This window comes from Sinohyriopsis cumingii, chromosome 7 (genome assembly GCF_028554795.1).
Source record: "Sinohyriopsis cumingii isolate HCF-2022 chromosome 7, ASM2855479v2, whole genome shotgun sequence".
NCBI lineage: Eukaryota > Metazoa > Mollusca > Bivalvia > Unionida > Unionidae > Sinohyriopsis > Sinohyriopsis cumingii.
Window position 1 is genome coordinate 136,876,362 of NC_142967.1, and position 21,933 is coordinate 136,898,294.

General features: G+C 40.1%; 1 protein-coding gene across 2 annotated transcripts in view; it reads right to left on the reverse strand.

The window, feature by feature from the left end:
- The window catches only part of LOC149796212 (uncharacterized), a 55,091-nt gene that overhangs the window by 23,924 nt on the left and 9,234 nt on the right, over positions 1-21,933 (reverse strand). The window contains exon 1 of one of the 2 annotated variants that reach the window (XM_089966169.1): positions 6,055-6,599. The exons of the other annotated variant lie outside the window; for it this stretch is intronic. Coding sequence (XP_089822295.1) covers positions 6,055-6,127 — 73 coding nt within the window. The 5' untranslated portion in view covers positions 6,128-6,599. Of the gene's footprint in view, positions 1-6,054; positions 6,600-21,933 lie in introns of those variants that run through there. 2 annotated transcript variants of the gene reach the window in all.

The window sequence follows — 21,933 nt, forward strand, 5'->3', positions numbered from 1 at the left end:
CTCTGTTTCTAAGAGAAAGTGAACTATTCAAATGTCATGTTCAATGTAACTGATTAAATTGTTATATATTTTACATACGGTGGTTCATGTTCTTTTGTTCTATATCTCTGTTCTGATCTCTGTTAATCCATTCATTAATTTCATGTTTTGTTTAATTGTTTACTCAATCCGGGCAATAACACCAAGGTCGACATCTCATTGATAGCGAAAACCAAAGCATTATAAGGAGTGGGGATCACATCTCCCACCTCTGACAGTTGTTTATCCTGAAATTACCAAGAAATGAAGATGCTTAAATCTTACCTTCACAAGACCTACAATGATATAAAAAAAAGTGCAGACGGTATAAATGCATTTACTTACGGCAGTTGACAATAAGCCAATTCAGCAGTCAGTTAAATTTCATAACAATAAATAAATGAATGTCTCAAGAAATAAATGTTTATGCTATCAAAAATTTATAGTTGATTAGGAGAACTGGTCATAAATAAAAGAGACTTTACAAAGGCTATTAACTAACACAAAGTTTGAACATCTCGGAACTTAAGGAGCAAACGAAGCATACAGAGAGCATGTAAAGAAGGAGAGAGATAGAGAGAGACAGAGATAGACAAACAGACAGACAGACAGAGAGAAAGAGAGAGAGAATATATAAAGATGCTCGTGTCTCAAGGAAAAAAAGCATTCAGAGAGCATGTAAAAATGCTCGTGTCTCAAAGAAACAAGCATCCAGAGAGCATTAAAAATGCTCGTGTCCCCAGGAAAGAAGCATACGGAGAGCATGTATAAATGCTATTGTCTCAAGGAACACGTATTATAAACTAATGAGGGAGTTTTATATACCATAAGGTCTTTAAAAAAGTAATTAGAAATATAAAAAGTATTTTGTTTTGCAAAGCAGAGGTCCCCGCTATTCTTTCCAGAATATGCTCTGTTCTCCCAATAAAAAAGACCGGTGACAACGTTGTGCCAAGTACAGGATTCATCGTGGCGTCTTCAAATCAAGTAGGTGGAAGTCAAAAGGAAAAATAATAGAAGGCAAGTTGACAATGGAGCATCAAATGAAGCAATAAGTGGCATTTATATAAAAGTAACAAATAAAAATAATGTTAATGATGGTCAAGGGTTATCCACTGCCTTTTTCAAAGGATATAATAGAGAATAATGCAAAGATTTAAAAACTGGCCTGTCAGTGACTGAGATTGTTAAATATCTACAGATTTCTCTAACTGCAAAATTTAATAAAATAGCTAGAATAAAGTAAGTCGAGTACATGGTACATGCTTATATACATACGTTCCCTGACTGTGATGAGACTGCCTGGGTATCAATAACTTTGGCTGTATTACACATATTGACATTGTCATTTGTATTGTAGTTTTTCATTGTCCTTCTTGACACAGATAATAATAATAATAATAATAATAATAATAATAATAAGTTGTCTAGTTCATCGCCGACTTAACGACAGCTCACATTTTTGCCATGAAAAGAAATCAATTGACTATTCTATAAAGCACATTTTCGTTCAAAGTTTTTCCCAGTTTCCGTTCCCAACATTTATAGCTTGCCATGCGATACATCCATCAATTCTTGAACGTTTTCAGTCCTGTCTCGTTATTTATACTCTCTCGATCGACATACAATTTTCACCATATTTAGACATTATGAACAGAAATAATGAGATACTGACATGCGAAAATGATTTAAACTGATCAACAATGTCTGAATTCTGATTTTATCACTATAATTTGAGCGACGTTGAGGATGTCAATGATAAATTCATGTTCCTCCAATCTTGACTATGTCCCAATTTAGCGCTTGAATAAATAAAATCCAATACATTGCATTAAATTAAAATACACTGTCATTGGCGTCCATCATTGTGCCCCACGGGATCCCTTTCCATTTAAAGAAGAAAGTAGTATACAACAAGAATCATGTTTCATTATTTGTATTCTAAAGCTACGTCCATGGACAGTTATTTCAGATTATGATGGCTGGTATGTTACTCTTCCAAAACATTCAAGTCTGTATCACAAACCGGCTGTCTCTGGTTTTATTTACTTTTAAAACCAGACTGAATAGGATTTTGCTGTCTGCCAAGGCCAATATACCGTTCTCTTGCATTTCCTAGAATATTTAACCTTTCCCTGATGGTTCTTATCGAAGAATGTATAATCAAGCTTAACCAAGTCGTTTTCCATGACATAATAAACGAGGAAATCCTCTTGCTAGCATTAGGAATCACTAATGAAAACCACAACAGGGAACTCGTGGCACAACTGTACAATATATACAATATTTTTTATCCTATGTTCTAAACTATTTGGTGGCACTTAAACAAATTGAGGAAAGCTTACCTTTAATGAAGATTCTTAACGTCCATTCACAGCAATCAAACGTTATGTCATATTTTGCCCACATGCTTTAAAATGTCCAGAAATGAGTTGACGGAAAATGTTGTCAGAATGTTTGGATATCTCCTTTCCATGCTAAAATGTTCGAGCTCCGTAAATTGTAAAATAGAATATACATTCTATAAAATGGTACGTGGTACTTTAATGATCTCTGTTAAAATCGTTTTAATCCACGGCACGACTTTGTTTTAATCTGGTCTAATCGTTTCTAGGTTAGTTTAAACAAGTTTTAATTTAAGTAGCTTAAATAACAAAATACTTTGAAAAAGTATCATGGCGTTTGCAATGAGAGCTAAACTGGATGACGTTACTGCAGACCATGTTGACATGTCTGTCTCTAATTCTCCGTGTGTGGATATATTCCACGTTTTTACACTTTGGTCATACAATTATTCTTTTTTATGTTTTATATTGATTCATACTACGGTCTCATATTAGGACTATGTTTGACAAGTTCTAGTATACGAAATCACAATGGAAACATTTCGACCCGGACAGGATGGAAACGAGGACCAAAACCAGCATTTATCCAAATGTCCGGCTACTGACAGTTATCACAGAGATCAGGCAAACATATTGACGCCAGGAAATATTATTAGTTTATAATCTGTAATCTTGAATGAAAATTCGGTGTGATTACTAAATTGGAAAACTCACCGCCTGTGATTTCACGTCAAAGAACGGAGCACAATTCTCGCTTTCATTTGATATCATCCACCTACCATTTCGTTCTAATTTACGTCATTGTGTTTGGCAAAATTCACTGCCTAGAATAGGCGATCACCTTTTACGTTAAACTTTGTTTACTTTTGATTTTAGGTATTTGGGGCGACATAGATAAAGGCATTATGATAGCCACAAGGGAACGGGGTTCGGTTGCGACTATGCCAAAGTCTCATTGCTTCATGTTAAATTCTCTGTTACAGTCACTAAAGGGCTATCCCAATGGTTCTCAAGAAAGCGAGTTTCAAATGTTCCTAGAAATAGTGTTCGTATAGACGTACATAGAAAGGTTTCAAGATAAACAAACTTGCGCTCCGTTTTACTGGGTTTAATGCTGCACGGAAAACAAGTCGGTCTGGCTGAACCGATCTTACTGCAACATCAGTTTATTCGTAATCAAAAAAATCAAAAATATTTACAGAACAGATTATATAAGCCATCTTATGAATGGAAAGGATATACATATTTAAGTATTTAGCAATTCAACATAAACAATTTTAAATATAAACTAGAAAATGTTTGGATAATTTATAATATCAATATTTACAATTTTAAAAGGCGGCTGGTGATGCTTCTCAACGTACAGCGATTTTGTTTCTTCATAATTGTACATGACAGTTATATAATCGTTACAAGTTATGCCGTTAAAGTAATGCCGTTAACATCCTCTTGATTACAATAAGAATCGTCTAATTTAAATGATACCTATGCATGTACAAGATACATAAGTGTCTAGACTAAAGTCTACGAATAATTAATGTCGGATAGAAGTGCTTTGTTTGCACAATTATATTTTAATTAGTATGCGTAATAAAGAACTATCCGTAAGTAATGTATGCTAGGAATAGTACAACCTTTCAGTCGCATAAATATGTATTTATCTTCATGGCTATGTGCTCTCTCTCTCTCTCTCTCTCTCTCTCTCTCTCTCTCTCTCTCTCTATATATATATATATATATATATATATATATATATATATATATAGAGAGAGAGAGAGAGAGAGAGAGAGAGAGAGAGAGAGAGATGTCTTTCTAACATGAAAGTCGTATAGTTTCTTTTTGCAGTTGTGACCCTAATTATGTTAGCGGAATATATGAAACAAATGACGCAGTACTATATAGAATCTAATATTTACTAATCGGTCACATCCTTAAACAAAGCATTCATTAATCATTTAGAATTAGTCTTGTGACTGATTATTAGCGATACTTTATAAGGAGTATTTATCATTCCTATTTGCTTTTATTAGTCTACCTTGCTTGTTTGTTTTGGGTTTTTTTCAAAGTACGAATAATTTCTGTTATCGCTGGAAAAATTAAAACTCTTCACATTTTGCTACTGCACGCACATTTGGGATTTTTCGGAGAGCCATTTTCCCCATAATATAATTGAATTTTTAAATAATTTATTTCAAGCGACCACAGCTGTTAACATTTGTTCCTAACAAAAAGCATATTCATGGCGAGTAATCGCAAAATAAGGAAATAGTTTTATTGATTTAAAGGAATTCTTTGGTCGATTAACAACTATTTTTAAACGCGTAATGTTCTGGGCTACTTTAAATGCATTTGGACTGACTCCTTAATTAACATCCTGTTCCGATTGGGGATGCTGTATATTCGCAATGTGACACTCTGATTCAGTTATAATATTGGCAGATAATGGGACGATAGGAAACTGGTCCGTTTCACACATCCGGGAGCTGATTTTATTTGACTAGGACTGTCCGAATACAAAAAGCATAACACAGATACTAATAAGTACATTGCTGATAATGGCATCCATGAGATGTCGGACTCGAATATCGAAAAGGTTAATGGAAGCTGAATACGGAATTAGCATCCATCACATTCTTTGCAAAAGGTGTCACGTTTATCTGGAAAGAAATTTCGTATAGAATTCAATATCTTTCAAATACAAATTTAGAACTATGTTTTCTGTTATTAGAATACAGTCAAGTGTCAAATGGCCTGTGCATAAATGTATTCATTATATCCTGAGCTCGTATTATCCAAACGTGCTGATCACGAAATTCAAGAGCATGATCTTTTAAAAAGAATAAAGATGGAATCGAAGAATTTTCACGATTTGTTTTCACTTGTGGTGCATTTCTAACGTGCCAAATTTCCTTTGGGCAGGATTAAAACAAGATTTAAATTTTCAGTTTTCCATATATCTGGCTTTCAGATTTTGAGCGTAAACTTCAATCTGAGCAACTATAGTATTTTCTGTAAAGCAAGAAAAATAAACAATCCAGATAAATAAGGCGGAGTAATCTCACCATTTTGACAAGAAAACAAAAAGTAGCACAACAATCTTGCGGAACAAAGTTGTATGAACTGCACAATTTGTTTCGTGTACATATGTGGACTTAACACAGCAATTAAACACATTCAGACAAAAAATTATAATATTAACTGAATTAGCTATTGAATGTTGGTTTAACTGAATCAGCGCTGTAGTTTCTGTATACACAGTATTATTTTGTCACGTAATCCCACTACTTATTACGTTCGTTTTCTTAAATTTCAAAATGGCTGCCTAAGCTATACATCTGGGTTCTTTCACATGAAAAGCCGAGTATGCTTCTATCGATTAATGTTTAATTTCTTGCTAGAAAGAGGTTGGAGAATAAAGGACCTGGAGTTTTGTGTTTTTTATATTTTTATCAGCAAACAGGCTGACCAGTAACGTTTGTAGAACTCGTATGGTAGAATTCAGTTTTCGTATTCTTCTGATTATCAATTCACATATGGTCCACACTACAAACCGTTAGTGAATGTCTAAAACTGTGACACAGAACCAGGACTATAAAGAAGGCCTCGTACAAGAAAACAGTGATAAAATTGTGTTATTTTGTGCTTCATATGACTCTAACGGAATCATAAAAATCTTCGAACATAAACTTACAATTAAAGGCGAATTCCGAATGCTCACTCCCGTCCATCGCAACTAGAATGTACTTCTCTTGTATTGTCTCCATTACTAGAGCAAATTCAATCAGATCCAAATAGACAAAGTTTTGTGGTAACTGGACATTTCTCACTTCATCCTTCCTTTGTATCCTATGTCTGCTTTGAATAATCTTTCGGTAGCTCCTTAACTGCTAATGATCAGTCGGAACAAAACGACATATCGTCCAGACTTCAAGTTACCTTACCCATCAAGGATATTCGCATGATGTAAACGTCGAAGAGCAATTAAACTTGTATGTGATGGATATAAATTAATCGTACCTGCAGGCTAAATTACCATCACTTGCTTGTAAAGTATGCGTTCACGTTAGCGTTGGAAGGTAAAATAAGCTATTTTAGTTTTCCCATACTGCCAGTCCAAAATAACTCTCTCGTACTGGCCAAACGTGTGTAAGCTTGAAAGTTTTATATTAAGATTATTTTCATTTTCCCCATTTATTTTAGTTGATTTTCATCCCACCAAAAACCCAAGAATGCTTCGCCTGCTCATTTTCGCCCGCTCATTCGATTGTTTATTTCTTCACAACCGAGGCCATAAAGCAAACAGATGTACTGCGTAATGACGTAACCGATGAAAAACAAGTTGGCAGACGGCAGTTTCTTTGCACAACAATATCCAGACTAATCATTTGGTCCAGGTACCTCATCACCTAACGATTCGCCTTTAAGAAATTTTCAGATTTTCATACAAAGGTTGTGGCACAAGCTTGAGGACAAGAATGACCAAAACAGATGAAAATACGAATGGCTATCAGAGCCTATAATTTTTAGAAGAACGCATTATCTCGTCCTTATTTGTATGGGGCAGAACTTTAAGGACCTAAACTGGCCCACGTCATAATCACGTGGTTTGATGATGTACTGAAACAGTAACATGGGTAGTTACGAAAATAAACTTCACATATAAATCAAAACCCTTAAGCAAAATATTGACTTACCAAATGTCATTACCCCGATACTCAGCATTTCGTTTTGATCTGCCTAAACATTACAATTATCTCAAATTATACCATGTATTGTCATACGAATATGTCATTTAAAATGATACTACCACTCGTTGTGTGTGTGTGTGTGTGTGTGTGTGTGTGTGTGTGTGTGTGAAATAAAAGCTGCGAGGTGACAAAGCAAAACTGGTGTGAAACAGGCCCATGCGGTTTAGGAATATACCGATTGCTTTTTAATGAGCACAAAGCTAATTAGATGATTACACCCAAGAGAAAAGAACAAGACACAAAAACATAATTCCATTACAGCATCTCTATGATTCGTGGCATAGAAATTTGCAAAACCAATGGAAGAAAATACGAATAAAACTAAAATATGTTTTGTTCTTGTTTCGCACCAGTTTTGCAGTGGAACTTTTAGGATCTGCTTGTTTCAGGCGAATAGAACCAGATCAAACAGTGGAATTATGACTGACCATGGAACTAAAAATAATTAATATCGACTGGAAAACACTCGTTTAATAGAAAAGAACTACGACAAAAATAAAATATGTACGATCTTACACTCTTTTGAAATTAAATTCATGAACCGAGTTTATTAATCTCTAAGGTTTTGGAGCTATGGCAAGCAAATCTTTTACGTTATAAATCGAGTTTCATAAATTTCGTTTAAATTTAACACAAATTTTGCTATTAGTTTTAATCAAATGGTGAATCTCAACGAGTTTATTCAATGAAACGTAATAGCTACGTAAAATCACAAATGCAGTATGTCCGGATACCTCGGACATTGTGCTTTTCTTTATTATAATTCATTATGTCATTTGCTACGTCATCAGGAACCAAGTGGCATAATGGTTAGAGCGTCCGCCTAGGATGCGGGAAGTCGCGTGTTCGAACCCAGGCCGAGTCATAAAGACTTTTAAAAATGGTACTAACAGCTGCCTCGCTAGGCGCTCGACATTAAAAGTTAGTGTTAGGACCGCTCGGCCAGGTGTCAGGCTAATGCGAGTGGATGAGACATCATGCTAAATGTCTGCGGCATGATGTCCCAGTGCTAGACACCACTATAAACTTCCACACTGCAGACGTCGTAGCGAAATGACTGAAACATTGTTAAATATACGTACAAAATCCATATCACACACACATCATCCGGTATTGTCCTATAATTTATTACTGACAAAAATTTGCAATATTTTGTCAACCTGGCTAGCATCGCCGTCAGATAATAATATGTATGAATAACCCTAACACGTTTGTACATTGAGAACCAGAAATGTTTCGTTTTAAGGGCAAAACGAAAACCAAGTCCTTGTTTGTTGCTAAGACTTTGATTCCGAACCAGGAAAAGGGATGTTAATATTTTAAAGACACAGACGTAATTCACACTATACTTGAATATGACAATGGTTATTTTTTTAAGCAATCAGCAATAGCTCTCAGTGTTCCAATTTTATTTACTGACGTCAGTAGTATATGGGGTCACCCTAGTGTCAAGGGGACTTACCATGCAAAAACAGTCGATGCACTCTGGCGTCAAGGGGAATTTAACATGGGAAATTTTAACATGGATGGAACTGTAGAGCGTCAAGGGGAATTGTACATGGAAATTGAACAGGACCGGTACTTTAACGTCAATGGGACTTTAACGTTAAAATATGGGGTTTGCACTTTGTCGTCAATGGAAATTGAACATGGGAATGTCACCTGGATGTCGATGGGAATTGAACTTTGGGTGACGTCATGAGGTTTATAGGGTCAAAACCTTTTATAGGGATTTTAATGTATTTGTAAGGACAAAGGGTAGATAGGGACAAACATACAAATACACATTTAAACACACAGAAAAGACGACAGAAATGTTCTAAAACAAACCTCACAGAGAGAATAGAGGCTCAAAAAAGAAAAGTCTATTGTATGGGTTCAAAACATTTATTCAAGTATATACATGGGCTCTCTGGCCTGTGCTTTGGTCTAAGCACTATCCATTTAATACATAAACATTTCTACATCAAACAAACCTATTTACTAGTTATTTAGTTCTTGGCTCTAGTAAACCTGTTTACATTTAATGTTCATTTATAAGAAAAAGCTAACACAAAACAAGTAACATGCAATCAAATAGGACAAAGTTCATGTTTCTCTCTCTCTCTATTCGTCTCACACGTTGTTAAAAATCTGGTCAGCTAGCACTTGTGTCCCAGCGTAGATATTTCCCATCACTTAATCCGTTTCATTCATAAATCGGCTGTTATATCCATCGTGCTAGGTACACTTATCAGTAAGCAGATCAAGTGCAGTCATCGTCTTCTTCCCATGGAGGTACAATGTATACCATATGAATGGTTACTTTTCCTTCGTTGATGTCAAATTTTCCTCTCATCGACTGCACGTCTTCAATAGCCCTCAAAAGTTTGGACGAAGTTATTTCTGCAGGTGTGCTAAATCCGAGACATACAGGTGAGTTCAAACTGTCGTGATACATAGATAGGCTCAAACGACCTCGATCTTTGACTTGGCAATGACATTAGAGTTCCTCTAACAGTGAGCCAAGTAGGTCCGTAATGAAACCTGCTACTTCCTGGGCTGAAATGTCAGACGCGAAGTCTCTAAATTTCACCGTGTAGGTGTAAGTTGTCGTTCTAAATTTTCTTGAGGTCGCTGTCTGAGTCATTTGGATGCTAAAATACTCCTGTAGGTCTACTGAATCCTTTCCCTTCTTGGACGCACTTTGCTGTGACGGTATGGTAGTGAAAGAGGTCAGTGATGTTTGTTCCTTCTCTTTTTTCATCTGGGTAGAGTGATTCATCTTTCTCGTTGCTTGTCCTCGCAATGAAGTGTCGTTCTTGGAAGTCGTCCCTTTTTATACTGGGTGATATCAGTATGTCCATAAGGTAAGTTTTTGTGGTCTGGAAGTTTCACTGGTTGCACGTAGTTTGTCATGGCGTTAGTACATAAATAACTAAGATGTGTTACTGCATTGGTGATGTGATAGTGAGGCAAAGAATCACACCCGAGTTTCTCGTTGGACTTGAGTCTTACGCTCTATACTTGCTGTTTGAAGGGATTCATTTTTTCTCAATTGGTCTTAGTAGTGACAATGAACTGTTGGTCTTGGACGTTGTCCTTTTTTATATGCTGACCAATATTGATGTGACCGTACGGCAAAGTAAAGTGGTTGGGAAGTCGCACTCGCTTCTGGTACACGATTTGATAGACTTTTTCCAAGGGTCGACTGACGATGTGGTGAGTGGGTAAACGTACAATCTTGTTCGGCTGGTAGGTGGTCACTTTAAAGTTTGCATCCTCTCCAGACTGCAAGGCTTCTTTCAATACGCCAAAGTTGACCACACGACTGGTACGATAATTCAGAGTCAGTCCTTTCACTTTACACTCTGTGTGCACTTCTCCTTGTTTGTCCCGGTATTCGTAGCCATAATTTTTGGGACCGCCACTCGCGAAACTTAGAATCTTGTCGTCAGGATGTTCGTCTGTCCAGGCTCCTAAACGGTCTCCTTCGATGTTAGGGTGCTGTTGACTCGGGTGATGGATGTAAATGCAACTGTCCGTGTCAAAGTACAGGACGCGATCCCCTAACAGTTCTAAAGCTTCGTACAATTTTAAGCGAGCATGAGCTGTCACGTAAGCCGCAATGATGACATTTCCAAAAGGGTCGTCTTGTACAAAGTCCAGATCTTCTTCGTAATTAACCAAGATCAAATCCTCGCGAACGACGTCCACGTGTTTCATGTATTTGGTTTTGTCGTGAATCATCTGGAAGTAGCGGGAGGGTTCTGTCAAATATTCCGTCTTGGGTAAACACGGTCGTTGTGCCATTTTTCCCCACAAGCAATTTAACATCACTTTGGCAAACGATCGCCTGCCTTCGTTTTTCTCTATGTGGTCTAAAGTGATGCCTTCTTGTTCCCGGTATTTCTCTTTGAATTGTATTTGGTCTTCGGGAGTGTGACACCAGGAAGGATAGCCGCTGGCTTCTTGCTTCAGTTTCAAAAAGGCATCCACGTAGTCGGCGAAAATGCCTTTCTGAGTAGGGTCACCCTTGTGGTATTGTTGTGTCTTGGGAAAGTGGCAAATTTCGTACACTTCTAACAGTTGGTATCCCATGTCCATAGCTTTGAACAATTCTACGCTGACCCAGGTTCCCGTCAAGGCACGTTCTTCCTGGGTGTGCTGACAAGGTTGGTCTTGGTTGCACGTTTCGGCACAAGTACGGCACAATGGAAACATCAGTTTGCCTTGACAATGGTGAGGTAAGACGGGATGGTATAGGTTCGTGGGAGGCAAAACTTTGCACTTGATCAAGCCTTCGTATTGTCGAATGTTGACCAGGTCGATGTGTTCCGTCAGCAATCGCGGGTGCCCTGTAGGAAAGCGACAATATTTGCACACGTAGGGATACAGCGAACACACATCCAAGTATTTGATTTCTTCTCCTTTCTCTTCGTCGGCTTGATACAGCAAACAGGTGGCATTGGTCCTTCCTCCGTACAAACTATCCCTCGGGTTCAGGGGGTCCATCAGCTTGTAACTTTCCACGACACGTTTAAACTCGGGATCGATTTTCAAACGGTGATCGTATTCGTGTTCCCACATTTCCACCACTTGGTATCCTTGCTGTTCTAACTTCAAGCGTCGCTGACAAGTGTCCTGGTACAGGTCTTCCATGGTCCGTTGTAAAAACTGATTTTTAGTGTCATGGTCAGGGTAGCAGACGGGACATCCGTGAAATAAGCAACCGTTAAACTCATACACGATCTTGGGGTTTTTTAAGTCCCAGCCATCGACCGAATACGTTCCGATGGTCCTTTCGCCTCCTCCGTTGCGGGCATGCTGAATCCATTTGCCTTCCTTGTCGCACAAGTAATGTAACCAGCGTAGAGCTTTGACCGAGTATTGACGCTTGACATAGTTGGTCGTTTGAGGACTGATGACAGCCACGGTCTTTTGAGGCATGAATCGTTGGCGGTACACTAAGGAACACGCTTTGGCAATGGTGCAAGCTTCTTTCAAAGGATCGACCCCTCCGTGTTCCATGAACAGTTCTCGAAATTTTCCACAGCAACGTCGTAAAATGTCCACGTCGGAACGACAATACTTTAACATTTCTTCCTGAAAGTCGAAGGGGTCAGAGGCATGAGCCTGGTACCAAGCGTAGAAATCTTCTCGTTGTTCGGTACGCATGTTGTCGGGGTCGTAATAGTGAGCCTCAGGCAAATGGGGTAGAACGGCATGTTGATTGGCTTCCGTATTGAAAAAGTGAGGAAAATAACCTTTAGCCATTTCTGTCATTCCAAACGTTTTAGGCATTCGACTCAAAGGCATGGCCAAGTAACTCATCGAATCTTTAAACTGCACTTGTCCCACTTGCATGAAAATGATTTTGGCTCCGTTCAAAGTGACTTTAGGACGTTCGGTGCCATGTTCCGTATAGTACCTCAAAAGAAACTGTCCATCGTATCCGGAGAAATTGTGAGCCATCACTGTGGCATGGCGATGACAATCTCGGTAACGTTCGATGTCCTCTTTGCTCCATGTCTTGTCGATGGGGTCTAAGACCCATTTGGCGAAATCGTCTAGCGTCTTTGATCCTCGAAAGATTTTTTCACGCCCTCCAGGAATTTTGCTGCAGTGAGGGCAATAACTGAAGATAGGTTCTTGAATACACTTCTCGCACGCTCGATGAGCTACGCAGAAATTAGGAATGTGAATGCCAGTCTCTTGCATGCATTCGAAATCGAAAAAGATGAAATTGCCTTTCTTCTTCTTCTTGTGACCGTCCTCTTCCTCTTGTTGGGGTTGGTATTTTTGCATGTAACATTGATGTTCCAAGTCCACGATGTGGTGACAAATGTGACATTTTTTCTTTCCTGAACATACGTGTGCCTTGGCACTATTGGTACGTATGCCTTGTCCACACGCGGGGCACAATCTCAGCAGTTCACAAGCGCATTTCTTCTGTGAACCTTGTGTTTTCAAATGTTGTTGGTAACAGGTAGGACTGACAAACGTGCGCTGACAAGCTGGACAATGCACTGGTTCTTGTCCTTCGTCCAGACAAGGTTGAGAGGCCAAACATCCTGAGCATTTCGATCCACAATGTTTGTGTTGTTCTCGATTTTTATGGCCATAGTCACATTTCTCACAATAATAAACATATCCCAGGAATCCAGTGATACTGGTAATGGTATCGAAATGTTCATCGTGATGATAAAGGTGAATGTATTTTCCATCCTTAAAATCTTGGCCTCGAAACAACAGAGGCCCACGCACTTCTTGAGGGTGCACTTTCAAGGTGTAGCGTGGAGCTAGGACATCTTGCAATTTTTGCATTTCAGGAATGCCACAGGGTGTGTCTTTGGACAGGACAGCTTGTTGCAACAGGAGTTCTGCTTCGTTTCGTTGTTTGGCTCGGTCCGATTGTTGAATAGTTTTCCAGGCTCTTTTCCATTCTGCCGTGTCGTTCTTGTTGGCATAGGTTCGTCCCACCACGATGACTCGGGCTAAGCACATCTGGTCTTGAGGGTTGTTAATTTGGACGAGACTCTTTTTGGTGCTGCGAAGGTCGTTCACCAATAAGACCTTTTTGCGTCCTGTCCCTTGAGGAAGAGAGACGTGAGCCATTTTCAGTGTGGCTTTACCATCGGTGATGTCAAACTTGTCATTGGATTGTTGCACCTGTTGTATCTTGTCCATGACTTTGGAAGGGGTCAGTTCTGCGGGTCTGCTAAACTCGATCCAAACAGGGGATTTCAAGCTGTCGTGTTGTATGGATAGTGTCAAGCGATCGTCTTCTTTGGGTTGACATTGTCGCTTGAGTGTGGTGAGCAAAGAATCCCACATCTCGGTGATGAACCCTTCTGCTTTCTCCAACGGTACGTCGGACTTGAAATCTTTAAACTTCACCGTGTAGGTGTAAGCCGTGGTTCTAAATTTTCTAGAGGAGCGCTTTTCCGTCTCTCGAATGTGATAGTACTTTTCAGGGTTGACTGGTGAACTTTGGTTTGGAGTAGACTCTCTCTGTCTGGTCGCAGACGTGGAAGGTGTTGGTTCAGGTTCGCTCATGTCTTCTATTTGAGCGAACACTTCTTTTCGTGTGTGAGGCGATACGTCACTTCGCTGCCTCTTACGTTCTTCTTCTCTCTCACTGAAATCGTGCGATCGTTTCATCTCGATTGCTGATTCAGAAATGATTTAACCAAGTTCATTCTTTCCATATATACCCTCTCTACCTCTCGTTGTGACAGTGACTTGGTATATTTCACAAGGCAAGTGAAAGCCAAGCATATAGGAACCCAACGACAGCGTTGCGTCTTAAACACCTCATGCATCTTGACGACCCTTCGATTCAAACCCTACCACGAAAGAAAATAGTTGCAAGAAAAATAAAACAGACAGTTGGTGTCTTCAAGAGAGCTAGAGACGGCACTGTGTCGCTGGGACACGTACGTACTCCAGAAAACTACGCTACTCGACAACGTGAGTGTGCTTGTCAGAATGTTTGAATAAGATTAAAAATGTTTGTCAGTTTCAAAACGCGAACCAGTACTGTGTCCGTTTAATATTTGATGTGGCAAGAAGAAATGGTACAATACGCAACAAAGGGTTTGTACGTTTACACTCCAATCTGTCTGTACTGCAATGGTAACAGCGCTGTTGCGTTGGCATTATTTTGCCACACTACCTTTTAAATAAAACAATGCATCACTCATCATAAACGATTTCATTGGCTATACTTATTTTCTTACCGCTTTCGCTTCGAATTGACTTCAGTACCTTTTCGCACAGCGACAAGATCGGACGTGTTTTTTTATTCTGCGTCTGGTCGCTACACTACTTGCCCTGAATTTACAACCAAACAATGTGTTACACATTGTAATTGACTTCATTGGCTAACCGATATTTTACACTTCTGTCTCTGTTGATGTGAGTGTGCTTGTCAAAATGTTTGAGTAAGATTAAAAATGTTTGTTAGTTTCAAAACGCGAACCAGTACTGTGGCCGTTTAATATTTGGTGTGGCAAGAAGAAATGGTACAATACGCAACAAAGGGTTTGTACGTTTACACTCCAATCTGTCTGTACTGCAATAGTAACAGCGCTCTTGCGTTGGCATTATTTTGCCACACTACCTTAAAAAAAACCCCAATGCATCACTCATCATAAACGATTTCATTGGCTAAACTTATTTTCTTACCGCTTTCGCTTCGAATTGACTTCAGTACCTTTTTGCACAGCGACAAGATCGGACGTGTTTTTTTTATTCTGCGGCTGGTCGCTACACTACTGTCAACAAGCCCTGAATTTACAACCAAACAATGTGTTACACATTGTAAGTGACTTCATTGGCTAACCGATATTTTACAATTCTGTCTCTATTGATGTGAGTGTGCTTGTCAAAATGTTTGAGTAAGATTAAAAATGTTTGTCAGTTTCAAAACGCGAACCAGTATTGTGGCCGTTTAATATTTGATGTGGCAAGAAGAAATGGTACAATACGCAACAAAGGGTTTGTATGTTTACACTCCAATCTGTCTGCACTGCAATGGTAATAGCACACTTGCGTTGGTATTATTTTGCCACACTACCTTTAATAAAACCCCAATGCATCACTCATCATAAACGATTTCATTGGCTATACATATTTTCTTACCGCTTTCGCTTCGAATTGACTTCAGTACCTTTTCGCACAGCGACAAGATCGGACGTGTTTTTTATTCTGCGGCTGGTCGCTACTCTACTTGCCCTGAATTTACAACCAAACAATGTGTTACACATTGTAAGTGACTTCATTGGTCAGTCGATATTTTCCACCGCCTTAGCTTCAAATTGGTTTCACTTGTTATTCGCACCGTGAGATGATCAGACACGTTTTTCTGTACCTGACCATTAGTCACTTCACAAACAATAAAACTAAAACACAAATGATCACGCCATGAGCGGCTCATGGAAATTATGTTAGTCATGTTACGAAATATAGCACGACTTGTTTGGATGTACTTTTCTGTGGTCACTCTTTAATTACATGCGTCTTCAGTTCACTCTTGTGATATTTTTTTAAAGGGTGTATTTTTTCTATGGATGTGATTGTGTTATGTTCTATATGTTCTTTTATGTTTTCAGTGATTTTACTTTATATCTATATTTTAATTTAGATGTATAGACTATGTAGTCTGAAATAAAGAATTCTTATCTTATCTTATGTAAGTGGAATGAGTGTTTCTTTGAAACTTTCATAAGGAAAATGTGCCATAAAAACAAACGTACGTGTCGTCATATTTTTAAAGTAGGAATACATGATCTCTCTCTCTCTCTCTCTCTCTCTCATTGTAGTTTTGATTTATACCCTAATGGAATATGTTCCCGTTTATGATGAGTGATGCATTGGGGTTTTTTTTTAAGGTAATGTGGCAAAATAATGCCAACGCAAGAGCGCTGTTACTATTGCAGTACAGACAGATTGGAGTGTAAACGTACAAACCCTTTGTTGCGTATTGTACCATTTCTTCTTGCCACACCAAATATTAAACGGCCACAGTACTGGTTCGCGTTTTGAAACTAACAAACATTTTTAATCTTACTCAAACATTTTGACAAGCACACTCACATCAACAGAGACAGAAGTGTAAAATATCGGTTAGCCAATGAAGTCAATTACAATGTGTAACACATTGTTTGGTTGTAAATTCAGGGCAAGTAGTGTAGCGACCAGACGCAGAATAAAAAAACACGTCCGATCTTGTCGCTGTGCGAAAAGGTACTGAAGTCAATTCGAAGCGAAAGCGGTAAGAAAATAAGTATAGCCAATGAAATCGTTTATGATGAGTGATGCATTGTTTTATTTAAAAGGTAGTGTGGCAAAATAATGCCAACGCAACAGCGCTGTTACCATTGCAGTACAGACAGATTGGAGTGTAAACGTACAAACCCTTTGTTGCGTATTGTACCATTTCTTCTTGCCACATCAAATATTAAACGGACACAGTACTGGTTCGCGTTTTGAAACTGACAAACATTTTTAATCTTATTCAAACATTCTGACAAGCACACTCACGTTGTCGAGTAGCGTAGTTTTCTGGAGTACGTACGTGTCCCAGCGACACAGTGCCGTCTCTAGCTCTCTTGAAGACACCAACTGTCTGTTTTATTTTTCTTGCAACTATTTTCTTTCGTGGTAGGGTTTGAATCGAAGGGTCGTCAAGATGCATGAGGTGTTTAAGACGCAACGCTGTCGTTGGGTTCCTATATGCTTGGCTTTCACTTGCCTTGTGAAATATACCAAGTCATTGTCACAACGAGAGGTAGAGAGGGTATATATGGAAAGAATGAACTTGGTTAAATCATTTCTGAATCAGCAATCGAGATGAAACGATCGCACGATTTCAGTGAGAGAGAAGAAGAACGTAAGAGGCAGCGAAGTGACGTATCGCCTCACACACGAAAAGAAGTGTTCGCTCAAATAGAAGACATGAGCGAACCTGAACCAACACCTTCCACGTCTGCGACCAGACAGAGAGAGTCTACTCCAAACCAAAGTTCACCAGTCAACCCTGAAAAGTACTATCACATTCGAGAGACGGAAAAGCGCTCCTCTAGAAAATTTAGAACCACGGCTTACACCTACACGGTGAAGTTTAAAGATTTCAAGTCCGACGTACCGTTGGAGAAAGCAGAAGGGTTCATCACCGAGATGTGGGATTCTTTGCTCACCACACTCAAGCGACAATGTCAACCCAAAGAAGACGATCGCTTGACACTATCCATACAACACGACAGCTTGAAATCCCCTGTTTGGATCGAGTTTAGCAGACCCGCAGAACTGACCCCTTCCAAAGTCATGGACAAGATACAACAGGTGCAACAATCCAATGACAAGTTTGACATCACCGATGGTAAAGCCACACTGAAAATGGCTCACGTCTCTCTTCCTCAAGGGACAGGACGCAAAAAGGTCTTATTGGTGAACGACCTTCGCAGCACCAAAAAGAGTCTCGTCCAAATTAACAACCCTCAAGACCAGATGTGCTTAGCCCGAGTCATCGTGGTGGGACGAACCTATGCCAACAAGAACGACACGGCAGAATGGAAAAGAGCCTGGAAAACTATTCAACAATCGGACCGAGCCAAACAACGAAACGAAGCAGAACTCCTGTTGCAACAAGCTGTCCTGTCCAAAGACACACCCTGTGGCATTCCTGAAATGCAAAAATTGCAAGATGTCCTAGCTCCACGCTACACCTTGAAAGTGCACCCTCAAGAAGTGCGTGGGCCTCTGTTGTTTCGAGGCCAAGATTTTAAGGATGGAAAATACATTCACCTTTATCATCACGATGAACATTTCGATACCATTACCAGTATCACTGGATTCCTGGGATATGTTTATTATTGTGAGAAATGTGACTATGGCCATAAAAATCGAGAACAACACAAACATTGTGGATCGAAATGCTCAGGATGTTTGGCCTCTCAACCTTGTCTGGACGAAGGACAAGAACCAGTGCATTGTCCAGCTTGTCAGCGCACGTTTGTCAGTCCTACCTGTTACCAACAACATTTGAAAACACAAGGTTCACAGAAGAAATGCGCTTGTGAACTGCTGAGATTGTGCCCCGCGTGTGGACAAGGCATACGTACCAATAGTGCCAAGGCACACGTATGTTCAGGAAAGAAAAAATGTCACATTTGTCACCACATCGTGGACTTGGAACATCAATGTTACATGCAAAAATACCAACCCCAACAAGAGGAAGAGGACGGTCACAAGAAGAAGAAGAAAGGCAATTTCATCTTTTTCGATTTCGAATGCATGCAAGAGACTGGCATTCACATTCCTAATTTCTGCGTAGCTCATCGAGCGTGCGAGAAGTGTATTCAAGAACCTATCTTCAGTTATTGCCCTCACTGCAGCAAAATTCCTGGAGGGCGTGAAAAAATCTTTCGAGGATCAAAGACGCTAGACGATTTCGCCAAATGGGTCTTAGACCCCATCGACAAGACATGGAGCAAAGAGGACATCGAACGTTACCGAGATTGTCATCGCCATGCCACAGTGATGGCTCACAATTTCTCCGGATACGATGGACAGTTTCTTTTGAGGTACTATACGGAACATGGCACCGAACGTCCTAAAGTCACTTTGAACGGAGCCAAAATCATTTTCATGCAAGTGGGACAAGTGCAGTTTAAAGATTCGATGAGTTACTTGGCCATGCCTTTGAGTCGAATGCCTAAAACGTTTGGAATGACAGAAATGGCTAAAGGTTATTTTCCTCACTTTTTCAATACGGAAGCCAATCAACATGCCGTTCTACCCCATTTGCCTGAGGCTCACTATTACGACCCCGACAACATGCGTACCGAACAACGAGAAGATTTCAACGCTTGGTACCAGGCTCATGCCTCTGACCCCTTCGACTTTCAGGAAGAAATGTTAAAGTATTGTCGTTCCGACGTGGACATTTTACGACGTTGCTGTGGAAAATTTCGAGAACTGTTCATGGAACACGGAGGGGTCGATCCTTTGAAAGAAGCTTGCACCATTGCCAAAGCGTGTTCCTTAGTGTACCGCCAACGATTCATGCCTCAAAAGACCGTGGCTGTCATCAGTCCTCAAACGACCAACTATGTCAAGCGTCAATACTCGGTCAAAGCCCTACGCTGGTTACATTACTTGTGCGACAAGGAAGGCAAATGGATTCAGCATGCCCGCAACGGAGGAGGCGAAAGGACCATCGGAACGTATTCGGTCGATGGCTGGGACTTAAAAAACCCCAAGATCGTGTATGAGTTTAACGGTTGCTTATTTCACGGATGTCCCGTCTGCTACCCTGACCGTGACACTAAAAATCAGTTTTTACAACGGACCATGGAAGACCTGTACCAGGACACTTGTCAGCGACGCTTGAAGTTAGAACAGCAAGGATACCAAGTGGTGGAAATGTGGGAACACGAATACGATCACCGTTTGAAAATCGATCCCGAGTTTAAACGTGTCGTGGAAAGTTACAAGCTGATGGACCCCCTGAACCCGAGGGATAGTTTGTACGGAGGAAGGACCAATGCCACCTGTTTGCTGTATCAAGCCGACGAAGAGAAAGGAGAAGAAATCAAATACTTGGATGTGTGTTCGCTGTATCCCTACGTGTGCAAATATTGTCGCTTTCCTACAGGGCACCCGCGATTGCTGACGGAACACATCGACCTGGTCAACATTCGACAATACGAAGGCTTGATCAAGTGCAAAGTTTTGCCTCCCACTAACCTATACCATCCCGTCTTACCTCACCATTGTCAAGGCAAACTGATGTTTCCATTGTGCCGTACTTGTGCCGAAACGTGCAACCAAGACCAACCTTGTCAGCACACCCAGGAAGAACGTGCCTTGACGGGAACCTGGGTCAGCGTAGAATTGTTCAAAGCTATGGACATGGGATACCAACTGTTAGAAGTGTACGAAATTTGCCACTTTCCCAAGACACAACAATACCACAAGGGTGACCCTACTCAGAAAGGCATTTTCGCCGACTACGTGGATGCCTTTTTGAAACTGAAGCAAGAAGCCAGCGGCTATCCTTCCTGGTGTCACACTCCCGAAGACCAAATACAATTCAAAGAGAAATACCGGGAACAAGAAGGCATCACTTTAGACCACATAGAGAAAAACGAAGGCAGGCGATCGTTTGCCAAAGTGATGTTAAATTGCTTGTGGGGAAAAATGGCACAACGACCGTGTTTACCCAAGACGGAATATTTGACAGAACCCTCCCGCTACTTCCAGATGATTCACGACAAAACCAAATACATGAAACACGTGGACGTCGTTCGCGAGGATTTGATCTTGGTTAATTACGAAGAAGATCTGGACTTTGTACAAGACGACCCTTTTGGAAATGTCATCATTGCGGCTTACGTGACAGCTCATGCTCGCTTAAAATTGTACGAAGCTTTAGAACTGTTAGGGGATCACGTCCTGTACTTTGACACGGACAGTTGCATTTACATCCATCACCCGAGTCAACAGCACCCTAACATCGAAGGAGACCGTTTAGGAGCCTGGACAGACGAACATCCTGACGACAAGATTCTAAGTTTCGCGAGTGGCGGTCCCAAAAATTATGGCTACGAATACCGGGACAAACAAGGAGAAGTGCACACAGAGTGTAAAGTGAAAGGACTGACTCTGAATTATCGTACCAGTCGTGTGGTCAACTTTGGCGTATTGAAAGAAGCCTTGCAGTCTGGAGAGGATGCAAACTTTAAAGTGACCACCTACCAGCCGAACAAGATTGTACGTTTACCCACTCACCACATCGTCAGTCGACCCTTGGAAAAAGTCTATCAAATCGTGTACCAGAAGCGAGTGCGACTTCCCAACCACTTTACTTTGCCGTACGGTCACATCAATATTGGTCAGCATATAAAAAAGGACAACGTCCAAGACCAACAGTTCATTGTCACTACTAAGACCAATTGAGAAAAAATGAATCCCTTCAAACAGCAAGTATAGAGCGTAAGACTCAAGTCCAACGAGAAACTCGGGTGTGATTCTTTGCCTCACTATCACATCACCAATGCAGTAACACATCTTAGTTATTTATGTACTAACGCCATGACAAACTACGTGCAACCAGTGAAACTTCCAGACCACAAAAACTTACCTTATGGACATACTGATATCACCCAGTATAAAAAGGGACGACTTCCAAGAACGACACTTCATTGCGAGGACAAGCAACGAGAAAGATGAATCACTCTACCCAGATGAAAAAAGAGAAGGAACAAACATCACTGACCTCTTTCACTACCATACCGTCACAGCAAAGTGCGTCCAAGAAGGGAAAGGATTCAGTA